The 12,211-nt window shown below is 44.2% G+C and overlaps 1 protein-coding gene and 1 non-coding gene across 2 annotated transcripts; both read left to right on the top strand.

Annotated features, from left to right (window-relative positions):
* Nucleotides 1-7,959: 7,959 nt before the first annotated feature.
* On the top strand, nt 7,960-8,078 carry LOC130884554 (5S ribosomal RNA). Its single transcript, XR_009058075.1, has one exon. It is a non-coding gene; the product is annotated as a 5S ribosomal RNA (ribosomal RNA).
* A 1,177-nt stretch (nt 8,079-9,255) lies between these two features.
* Nucleotides 9,256-11,989, top strand: LOC130884459 (preferentially expressed antigen in melanoma-like protein 7). Its single transcript, XM_057785570.1, has 3 exons — nt 9,256-9,542; nt 10,016-10,585; nt 11,431-11,989. Exons 1-3 carry the CDS (start codon nt 9,256-9,258, stop codon nt 11,987-11,989), a joined length of 1,416 nt encoding a protein of 471 aa, XP_057641553.1.
* The last annotated feature ends 222 nt before the right edge of the window (nt 11,990-12,211 follow it).

The following is a 12,211-nucleotide window of genomic DNA, read 5'->3' as shown; positions in this document are numbered from 1 at the left end:
GGACACTAGAAACCCTGGACCAGAGATACAGAAGGTTGGGGGCTGGGAACTGAATCTGAATCCTCTGGAACAAGTGCTCTTAGTCATTGAACCATATCTCCAGCTCCTACATCCAGACTTTTTTTAAAATTAAGTATAAGTTAGGTATTGTTTATTATTCATGTGTGTACCTGCATTTAAACATCTCATGACACTCCATAAGCATCAGGAGAAAACTTGAGGTCAGGTCCCGACAAAGACACAGGCAGTGAATGCAACTCCTGAGCCATCTCAAAGATGCTCCCCAAGTTTTGTGCCTTTCAAGCATCAAATTCAGATATGGGGTGCCTAAGAATGGTTCCGGGTAACAGGAAAGATGAGGGCAAGACTATGGTGACAGCAGAGCCCACCAGGTACTGATCAGTCTGGACAGCACCATGAGAACACACCTCAAGACAGGAAGCAAAGGCTGGCATGAGGCTGGGCTGGTACAGTGGGTGTGCAGCCTGTACCTGCCTGAAGATTGATCCTAAACACTCCTTAAAACTCTATCATCTCGCCGGGCGGTGGTGGCGCATGCCTTTAATCCCAGTACTCGGGAGGCAGAGGCAGGCGGATCTCTGTGAGTTCGAGCCAGCCTGGTATACAAGAGCTAGTTCCCAGGACAGGCTCCAAAACCACAGAGAAACCTTGACTCGAAAAACTAAAAAAGGGGCTGGAGAGATGGCTCAGTGGTTAAGAGCATTGCCTGCTCTTCCAAAGGTCCTGAGTCCAATTTCCAGCAACCACATGGTGGCTCACAACCATCTGTAATGAGGTCTGGTGCCCTCTTCTGGCCTGCAGACATACACACAGACAGAATATTGTATACATAATAAATAAATAAATACGTTTTAAAAAAAGTAAACAAAAACCTGTACTGCACAAAATTGGAAAACTTAAGGGAAATGGATAAATATCACTTACCGAAATTAAATCAAGACCAGATAAGCAAATTATACAGACCTGTAATTGCTGAAGAAATAGAAACAATCATCAAAAGACTCCCCAACCCAAAAAAACAGAATCAGATTATTTCAGCTCAGAATTCTATATTTTCAAAAAAGAACTAATACCAATACTCCTCAAATTGTTCCACACAATAGAAATAGAAGGACCATTGCCAAACTCTTTTATGGGGCTACAGTTACCCTGTTACACAAACCACATAAAGACATTACTAAAAAAAGAGAATTACAGACCAATCTCACTCATGAACATTGATGCAAAAATACTAAATAAGATACTGGAAAACTGAATCCAAGGTCACATCAGAACCATCATCCACCATGATCAAGTCGGCTTCATCCCAGAGATGCAAGGATGGTTCAACATAGAAAAATCTGTCAACATAATCCACCATATAAACAAACTGAAAAATAAAAACCACATGATCATCTCATTAGAGACCAAAAAAAAAAAAAAAACTTTGGACAAAATACAACATCCCTTCATGATAAAGGCTTGGCAAGAGCAGGGATATAAGGAACATACCTACACATAATAAATGCAATATACAGTAAGCCAACAGCCAACATCAACCTAAATGGAGAGAAACTCCCAGTGATCCCACTGAAATCAGGAACGAGACAAGATTGTCCATCTCTCCATATCTATTCAATAAAGTCCTTGAGGTCCTAGCTAGAACAATAAGACAACAAAGGGAGATCAAGGAGATACAAAGAAGTCAAATTCTCACTATTTGCTGATGATATGATAGTTTACATAAGCGACACCAAAAATTCTACCAAGGAACTTCTACAACTCATAAACACTCCCAGTAATGTAGCAGGATACAAGATTAACTCAAAACAATCAATAGCCCTCCTGTACACAGATGATAAATGGGCTAAGAAAGAAAACAGAGAAATATCACCCTTCACAATAGCCACAAATGGCATAAAATATCTTGGAGTAACTCTAACCAAACAAGTGGGAGACTTGTATGACAAGAACTGTAAATCTTTGAAGAAATAAATTGAAGATGACACCAGGAAGTGGAAAGATCTCTCATGTTCTTGGGTAGGTAGAATTAACAAAATAAAAATGGCAATCTTACCAAAACCCATCTATAGATTCAATGCAATTTCCATCAAAATCCCAGCAAAATTCTTCATAGAATTCAAAAGAACTGTACTCAACTTCATATGGAAAAGAAAACCCAGGATAGCCAAAACAATCCTGTATAATAAAAGGACTTCTGGAGTCATCACAATCCCTGATTTCAAATTCTACTACAGAGCTACAGTACTGAAAACAACCTGGTATTGTCATGAAAACAGACAGGAGGACCAATGGAACCAAATCAAAGACCCTGATAATAATCCACACATCTTTGAACACCTGATTTTTGACTAAGAAGCAAAAAATATCAAATGGAAAAAAAGAAAGCATATTTAACAAATGATACTGGCATAACTGGATATCAACATGTAGAAGAATGAAAATAGACCCATACCTATCACCATGCACAAAACTCAAGTCCAAATGGATCAAATACCTTAACATAAAGCCAGCCACACTGAACCTTATAGAAGAGAAAGTGGGAAGTACACTTGAATGCTTTGGCACAGGAGACTACTTCCTAAATATAACCCCAGTAGCACAGACACTGACAGAGACAATTAATAAGTGGGACCTCCTGAAACTGAAAAGCTTCTGTAAAGCAAAGGACACAATCAATAAGACAAAACAACAGCCTACAGAATGGGAAAAGATCTTCACCAACCCCACATCAGACAGAGGGCTGATCTCCAACATATACAAAGAAATCAAGAAACTGGTCATCAAAAGAGCAAATAATCAAATAAAAATGGAGTACTGTCAGGCGGTGGTGGCGCACGCCTTTAATCCCAGCACTCGGGAGGCAGAGGCAGGCGGATCTCTGTGAGTTTGAGGCCAACCTGGTCTACAAGAGAAGTTCCAAAACAGGCTCCAAAGATACAGATCAACCCTGTCTCAAAAAACAAAACAAAACAAAACAAAACAAAAGACCCAGCAATGCCACTTTTGGTAATATATCCAAAGGATACTCAATTGTGCCACAAAGACACGTGCAGCATTGTTTGTCATAGCCAGAACCTAGAAACAACCTAAATACCCCTCAACCGAAGAATGGAAAAGGAAAATGTGGCACATTTACACAGTGGAGTACTGCACAGCAGGGAAAAAAAAAAAAAAAAACGATATCTTGAAATCTGCAGACAAATGGAGCTAGAAAAAATCATTTTGAGTGCGGTAACCCAGACCCAGAAAGTCAATTATCATATGTACCCACTCGTAAGTTGTTTTTAAACATGAAGCAAAGAAAAACAACCTACAAATCACAATCCTAGAGAACCTGAACAACAATGAGGACTCTATGAGAGACATACATGGATCTAATCTACATTGGAAGTAGAAAAAGACAAGATCTCCTGAGTAAATTGGGAGCATGGGGCTCTTGGGAGAGGGTTGAAGGAGAAGGCACACAGGCAGGGTGGGGAGCAGGGAAAAATATAGAGCTCAATAAAAATCAATCAAACAAACAAATAAAAAAACAGTCCTTTGTAATGGGAGTGTGGTGACATTTCTCAGTTTGAGAGTGTATGTTTTAAAGTGTCTTCCACAATCAGTTATGTTTTTATGAAAGTCAGCACATAAAGACAATAGCATTTAGGACAAAAATTTGGTGCTTTTTTTTAAACTTATTTTATTCCATTTATTACTGTGTGTATGAGTGCTGGGTGAGTGCTGGGTGAGTGGGCTGGAGGCTGAGGATCTCACCCGCCATGGCAGGATGCTCTACACTGACAGCATCATGGAGTTCCTGACTGGACGTGAAGATGCTCTCTGTATTGAGTTCCTGCTCCCACTGTTGTTCATTGGTTAGGTGATATAACGCTTCATTCTGTAGTTCGGGCTAGACCCCAAATTTTGGCAATCTTCTTCAGAGCCCTCAGTTCCGTCACAGACTTGTTCCACCATTCTGCCCAGAATCCACATAGGTTTTACATTTATTTACTTGTTTTTATTTACTTATTTCGCTTTTAGGGGAGCCGCACCTTAAGACTCAAGGATCCCTCTACTTCTGCCTCCCGAGCGAGCGCTGGGATTAAAGGTGTGGTCCCTCACACCCTGCTCACCACAAAGTCTCAGTTTCCTCCCCTCCACCCTGTTTGCAGTCTGATCCTTTATCTAACACCATTGCCCCCTGGGGAACTAAGAGTGGTGTCTCCAGGAGAGCCACAGCGGTCTGTTTTGGTTTATTTTTAATGTAAATTTGAAAAAAACCTGATTTCTATTACTTCAGGCTGTCCTCAAGCTTCCTGCACACCTGAAGATGACTTTGAACTTGTCCTTCTCCAGTCTTCCACCTCAGTCTTCTCAGAGATGCCAGGGTAGATGACTGGAAGAGAAACAAGCTCAGCCTTGAACTCCAGAGCACACTCACAGGTCTGCCAATAATAATTTCAGCAAATTTTCTTTTCTTTTTCTTTTTTGTTTATTATCAGGCACAGATAAACCCTTAACTGACTCCTACTCAGAACAATGTGAAGAATGCAGGAACAAAATTCAGTCAACTGAAGGAAGGACGAGACAGCAAGATTGTTGAGAGCCTCAAACAAGATTATCTACAGCTGGGCGGTGGTGGCACACGCCTTTAACCTCAGCACTCAGGAGGCAGGCAGATCTCTTTGAGTTCAAGGCCAGGACAGGTCCCAAAGCTTCAGTGAAATCCTGTCTCAGAAAAAGAAAAAAAAGAAAAAAAAAGTGAGAGTTCATTGCAGAAGTAAATTATGAGCCAAGTGCATAAATAAGCAAATAAATGAATGAGTTTTAAAAAGTAAACAGATTCAGTGTTGTGAAATGAATTCACACATGGGTTTCTATTACTCATTCTAGGGTCAGAATTTTCTTTGTTTCTTCCCCCCTGTGGAGCTTTGGTTCTGTGTGTATTGAGAAAGAAGTTCCATGTAAGATTAAATGGGTGGAGCAAAATCATCCAATCAGATGGCAGCTTTTGTTGGTGGTACAGCTGCTCAGGGGTGAGAGGAGAAAGGTTTTTTTGTTTGTTTGTTTGTTTGTTTTTTAAGACAGAGTTTCTCTGTAGGTTTTGGAGCCTGTCCCAGAACTAGCTTTTGTAGACCAGGCTGGCCTCGAACTCACAGAGATCTGCCTGCCTCTGCCTCCCGAGTGCTGGGATTAAAGGACATTGGAGCCAGAGAGGATACTCAGAGCTCTGGAGCCTGTCACCACTGCTCAGATCAGGTAAGTCCTTCACCTCCATCAGGACAGCCAAACTGGTTCAGAGGCCATTTTAGACACAAGACACACAGAGCATCCTGGAATCTGTCTCTTCATAGACAGATAGAAGATATTGGGCTTGAAAACCCAGGCCGGCTTTCTTCCCTGCTGTCCTCTGTGTTTCTTTGGTTTAGTTGTGGGGTTTAAACAGTGCCTCACTGTGCTGCACAGACCCTCCTAGACCTGGCCAGGTAGTTGTGTTGGGATGGGAATAAATGTCCCTCTGCCTCAGCCTCCTGAGCGCTAGGATGATCTGCATGATCTACCATGCTCTGATTTGTATCTAACAGCTCTTGTGTTTGGTTGGTTTAGAGACAAGGTCTCACTCGGTAAACCATGTGCTTCAGTCTCCCAACATCTGGGATTCCTGTTGGGAGATATCAGTGTCTTTTTTTTTTGGTTTTTCGAGACAGGGTTTCTCTGTGGTTTTGGAGCCTGTCCTGGAACTAGCTCTTGTAGACCAGGCTGGTCTCGAACTCACAGAGATCTGCCTGCCTCTGCCTCCCAAGTGCTGGGATTAAAGGTCAGTGTCTTGACTTAAGTTTTGATCAGTGAACATAGAAAACTTGTTTCTTTGCTTTGTGAAATAGTCTGGTTTGATGGTCCATGTTAGACTCAAACCTACAGAAATGCCTGATCATTCTCAACGTCAAAACCTTAAATGTCCTTTAAAATTCTTCATAGCTTTTGGAGACAGGAGAGCAACATTGACTATATTGGCCTAGAGATCATATGCAACACAGGATGACCTTGAACTGTCTTCCTGCCTCCTCTTCCCGATTATGGAATAAACTGCTGGTAGCTGCTGGCTGTGGCACAAGTCTTTAATCCCAGGATGTGGGAGGCAGGCAGGCGAATCTCTGTGAGGTAGAGGTAAATCTCATCTACAGACCTACTTTTCCTTTTTTTTTTTTTTTGTTTTTGTTTTTTGTTTTTTTTTCGAGACAGGGTTTCTCTGTGGTTTTGGAGCCTGTCCTGGAACTAGCTCTTGTAGACCAGGCTGGTCTCGAACTCACAGAGATCCGCCTGCCTCTGCCTCCCAAGTGCTGGCATTAAAGGCGTGCGCCACCACCGCCAGACCTACTTTTCTTAATAACTTGTTTTTATTGTACGTTCATTGGTGTACTGCCTGAATGTGCATCTGTGTGCAGGTATCAGATACCCTCAAACTGAAGTTTACAGACAGTTGATGGCTGCCATGTGTGTGCTGGGAATTTAACCTTGAGCCTCTGGAAGAGCAGCCAGTGCTTTTAACTGCTGAGCCATCTCTAGCCCCAGAGCTAGAAAAATTTATTAATTTTATTGGATGGAATCTCATTAGGTCATGAACTCTCTGTAACTCAGGCTGACTAAGAACTGGAAATCTGCCTCTTTGCACCTCACAAGAGGTGGGATGCAGGTCACCGGCCTGTTTCTTCATATCTAGCTCTGAAAGTTGTATTTTTGAGACTTGGTCCCATGTAGCCCAGGCTGGCCTTGAATGTATGATCTTTTTTATTACAACTCCTCACTGTTGTGATTCTTGGTGCTTTTCAGGTTAATACAGAGCTGGGAATAGAAGCCAGGGCCTCTTGCACCTCCGTGTTAAGACCCTGGCTTTAAAATTATCTCCAGGGGCTGAAGAGATGGCCCGGCACATGAGACACCACACTGACTGCTCTTCTGGAAAACCTAGGATCCATTCCCAGCACCTACGCCACAGATCACAGACATGTAAAGTCCTCTGCTGGCCCGGCACTGCATCTAAATAGTATACATACATACATGCAGTCCCAACAACCATACACACAGAATCAGCAATATTTTTAATAATTGAAATAAAATTCCTTCAAGAGGCGGGCTGGAAATTTAGCTTTGTGTGTTAGTCTTGATTTGGTTAGGGCTTCGTGTTTGTTTGAGTTTTTGGGATGCGGCTTCTTTGTGTCGCCCTGGCTGTCCTGGAGCTCATTCCGTAGACCACAGTGGCCTGGAACTCACTGAGCTCTACCTGCCTTAGTCTCCAGAGTGCTGAGATTAAAGGAGTGTACCACCACCATGCAGCGAATTAGTTGGGTATTAATGAGCAATGACTGATAGATTGTAATCTATCTCTATCTAAATTTTGCCCAGTTTTTTGAGGGTCTTTGGGACAAGACAAGATTTCACAGAACCCAAGACAGTCTTGTACTTCTGGCCTTCTAGCTCTGCCCCTGCTTCTCTGCTACGCTGGTTTCAGTTATTGTCTCATTGCTATTTAATGTGTTTGTAATCCCTGATATTATACTTCATGAGTTGCACTTATGTACCTTAATTTTTAAAAATTAGTTTTATTTTCCAAGACAAGGATTCTCTGTGTAGGCCTGGATGTCTTAGAACTATGTAAACCAGGTTGGTCTGCCCCTGCCTCTCAAGAATTGGGATGTGCCACCCCTCTCCCCGAGCCGGCTTGTTGAAATAATTTGTACCAGTATCTTAAAAACAAGCCTGGGGCCGGGCGGTGGTGGCGCACGCCTTTTTAATCCCAGCACTTGGGAGGCAGAGGCAGGTGAATCTCTGTGAGTTCGAGACCAGCCTGGTCTACAAGAGCTAGTCCCAGGACAGGCTCCAAAGCCACAGAGAAACCCTGTCTTGAAAAACAAAAAAACAAACAAACAAACAAAAAAAACAAGCCTGGGGGTCTACGGCCATACCACCCTGAACGCGCCCGATCTCGTCTGATCTCGGAAGCTAAGCAGGGTCGGGCCTGGTTAGTACTTGGATGGGAGACCGCCTGGGAATACCGGGTGCTGTAGGTTTAAAAAATAAAAAAAATAAAAAAATAAAAAACAAGCCTGAGGATGGTTTTGTTAAGAAGGGACACAAGACAGTGATTCTTCAGACAGTGCCTGTTGGGGTGCAGTTGCTTCATCCTGGTCAGTTTGACAAGTTCACTCCTCAAACGGACATAAAATGAAGTCAGGTAGGCTGCTTGCACAATGCTGGAATCCTAGCGAGGGAAACCAAATTCCTGCTCTAGGATGGCCTGTGTACATGAAGTGACTTTGTCTTTATGTAAAATAAAAGGAAATGATTGAATTGAATGCAGCTCAGAGGTGGAACATTTGTCTAACACAGGCCAGGACCTGGATCAAACCCCAGCACCAGACAAACTCAGTCAAAATCACCGGGACTCATCAATCCGTACCATTCTTGCTTATTTTTGTTTTTATAACCTCTACTACTGGCCTGGCCTCAAACTCAAACTATAGCCTAGACTGTGTGGAATCCTCCTGCATCTGCCTGTTTAAATGACAACACGCAAGCAATAAGGTTGCACGAGATTGGCTAGTGCTCAATTCTAGGATCTTAGGGTGAGCCGAGTTCAGCCTGGCCTATATAGCTACATAATGAACAAAACCAAGTTGCTAAAAAGACATGAACCGCCACTGCCATCCTCCCAAACACATACCCAGTACACTCTATACCCCAAAGTAGTACGAAATAGCTAGTGTCCCCAAACCAGATGCTAAATCTTTGAAAATTAAAGGTAATGACCCCATTTCACAGATTCTCCTCAGTCCCTGCCAGGCAAGATCAGTCTTTTGAAATCAGAATATTTGTAAAGTGGGCATGTCACATCTCCATTGTCTCTGAAAGGTGGTTAGGATCCTTTCTGCCATGAGGAAAGGAGCTCAGATTTTTCCTTCCTGGATTCCCCCTTCCAAAGGGCTATGGGCTTCAGGGTAGCAGAGGTTGGGACTGGATGGCACAATGGTGAATGTGGCTGATTGTGAGAGATTCCACAAGCTGCCAGGATAACGAGTTTGTCTTTGAAACCACCAAATAGTGACTAATGAGCAAAGCCAATCTCCATCAAGGCCAGAGTGGTGACAGGTGCTCACGGTGAGGGGAAAGAGCTTCATAAGAAAGGCTCTGAAAATCTATTTTCTCCTAAATTCTTCCTCAGGACCATCTCCCTAAACATCCATCAGAATGACCCTCCAGGCCCCACCCACACTCCTACAGCTGGGAGTGCAGAGCCTGGTGAGGAACGAGGCCTTGACCATCTCTACTCTGCAGGACCTGCCAACGGTGCTCTTTCCCCCGCTGTTCAAGGAGGCCGACACTCAGAGACGGAAAAGGATAATTAAGGTCCTGGTGACAGACTGGCCCTACCCCTGCCTTCCTGCTGGGTTTCTGATGAACAACGCCAACCTGGAGATCTACCAGGCTATGCTAGATGGAGTAGACACATGGCTGCGACGGAGGTTTCGCCCCAGGTAAACAGTAACCACAAAATGCCAAGTGGCACACACTGGAATATATGGAAGGGACATCTGGGATCAGGGAGTATGGGGTCAAAGATGGATCAGAGGCTTTGGCCAGTATAGAAGGGCTGCTGAGGCTTTGGCTCCTATTGAATATTTGTAGCAGATGTCAATTTAGCATAAGATATCTCTTGGAACAGATGCAGCCACAGAAGAAAGACCCTGTGCCTGTGTCTTCACTGGGTAGTAGAAATAGGAGCCGACAGAAGTCCAGAGCAACTGAATGGAAGAAATAGGGTGGGCCTTCAGGTGCAGCTCAGGCAAAGTATTTGTGCTTGACAAGCCTGAGGCTCTGGACTGGGAACACAGCACTGAAAACCACGAATATGAAGCAGACAAAACAGAATAGGGAAAATCCCCCTCCGAGAGGGAGAAAACAGCTTTGGGTCTCGATTTATCTCCTGGCACTTCTCTTTTATCCACAGAGGACAGAAGCTTCGGGTGGTGGACTTGAGGAATGTCTGCCATGATTTCTGGGAAGTGTGGACAGGAAGAAAGAGAGTAGAGCCCTCAGCAGAAACCTCGCCTGAGAGGCAAGGAGTGAAGGGCCTCTCTAGACCCACTCTGAGGCGGCATTTGAAGATTGTCGCTGAACTTCAGCTCCCCCTGGACGAACAGCAAGCACGGCTGTTGCAGTGGGCTGAGAAGAGAAGAGGTTCCCTGCAGCTGTGTTGTGTGAAGCTGAAGATTGGGACACTACCAATATACAGGGTTAGGAGTGTCTTAAAAATTTTACAGCCAGAGTTCATCAAGGAGCTGGAACTGAATACAGTGTGCAATCTCTCCACCCTGGCACATTTTGTTCCTTACATCAGCAAGATGAGCCATCTTCACAAAGTCATGGTCATCCGCATCTTCAGAGGGAGGACTACCACTGCCATGGAAGACAAGAGGGTCACCAAGATCATGTCTGTGTTCTCCAAGCTCTGCTGTCTCCAGCATCTTAGCCTGGATGATGTCTATTTCGTCAATGACCACATGAAACTCTTGCTTAGGTAAGAAAGGATGAAGAGCAGTTTCAGCTACCAGAGTAAACTTTTCTTTTTCACATTAGAAAGTGTGGGCCCCTGGAATCTGTAGGCCACTGCATTTCACAGTGAATATGGAGGGATGGTCTTATTTCATGTTAACTGATTCGAGAGCCCACGGGATTACACTCATAAAGTCGAGCAATGAAGTGAGGTGGATTGTATGGTCTGAGCTGCCAGGGTTAGATCTAGTGAGGGTGGGTTGCAGTTTCCTCCATGCAATGCTGCCTAATCTAATGTGGAGGAACAGGAAAAAGAAGAGCGCACAGCAAGGGGAGGACACAGAGCTGCATGGTTTCCCAGGTGAGCTCTGTGTTTAGATCTAGGAGAATACATCCCAGCTTGGCCCTAATTCCCAAATAGTGTAAGGCTCTGATGAGAGCAGGAGCGGGCTAAGTGGACAGGAAATGGAAAAGCTGGGTTGAGAGTCAAAGTCACGGCTGAATAGTGAACAGGTGCAGACACTGGGGCAGAGAGAGTCAGCCAGTCATTCTTCAGGAGGCAACCTGATGTGGCCTTGTGGGCCCTATCTTTCTCTTTCCTGTAGGCCCTTTAGCCTAATGGCCTCCTTGCAACTCTGGGTCCCTGCTTGTCACTGAAGATTAGAAAAGGTAGCTGTGGAGTAAGCTAGTCCCACCATGAAGGTGACACCCTAGGATGAAAGTGGTGTGTCTTGAGTAATTAGAATCCAGTGGGCTGTACTGTGTGCTCATTGCCATCCCATGGTCACATTGACCCTGGCTATGTGGTCCCTTCTCCCTCTAGGACAAACCCACCATGTGTTTCAAAATAACCCATTGGTCTCTCTTTAGGTGCCTGAAGACACCCTTGGAGTCCCTGTCCATCTCCCTCTGCAAGTTCTCACAGTCAGACTTGGATTCCTTTGCCCAGTGGACTCACTGTCAGCTTAAACATCTGTACTTGAGAGGGGTCATTTTAAGTGATTTAAATTTCTTGCCTTTCAAATTTTTCTTAGAGAGTGTTGCATGCACTCTGAAGACCCTGAAACTGAAAGATTGTAGGATGAAGGACCCTGACCTCAGAGTCCTTCTCCCTGCCCTGCGCCAATGTTCCCAGCTCTCCAGCATCAATTTCTATGATAATGACTTCTCAATCGATGTCCTGAAAGAACTTCTCCACCACACTGCCAACCTAAGCCAGCTGACCAAGGAGCTATACCCTGCTCCTAAGGAGGTCTACAATCACTTGGGTTATATCAATGTAGAGGAATTTTCCCAGTGTTGTGCTGAGCTGAAGAACACACTCGTCACAGAAAGGCAGTTCATGTCTATCCGCTTTGGTAGCAATGCCTGTTATGACTGTGGTAAGCGCTACATCTTTGAACTGGAGACCACACTTTGTGATTGCTGACTGTAAATTCCTTCCTGACCCAGAAATGAGGAACAGGGACAGGCCTGTCATCCAGGGGACACGAGAACACAGCTTTAAACATTACTCCGTGTGATGGAAATAGAATTATGTGCTGTGCGGATACAGCACAAGGGTTGGCATTGATGAGCACATTGGATGGGGAGGTTAAGTGTCTTGTGGAGTGAGAAAGAGAGTTCCACATTCCCAAATGTAGCTCCTGTC

This window comes from Chionomys nivalis, chromosome 11 (assembly GCF_950005125.1).
Source record: "Chionomys nivalis chromosome 11, mChiNiv1.1, whole genome shotgun sequence".
NCBI lineage: Eukaryota > Metazoa > Chordata > Mammalia > Rodentia > Cricetidae > Chionomys > Chionomys nivalis.
This window is presented reverse-complemented; position numbering and strand designations above follow the sequence as displayed.

Coding starts and splice junctions, on each gene's coding strand:
- LOC130884459 (XM_057785570.1), top strand. CDS start 9,256: ATGACCCTCCAGGCCCCACCCACACTCCTACAGCTGGGAGTGCAGAGC. Junction 9,543..10,015: donor CGACGGAGGTTTCGCCCCAG/GTAAACAGTAAC, acceptor TTTTATCCACAG/AGGACAGAAGCTTCGGGTGG. Junction 10,586..11,430: donor CACATGAAACTCTTGCTTAG/GTAAGAAAGGAT, acceptor GTCTCTCTTTAG/GTGCCTGAAGACACCCTTGG.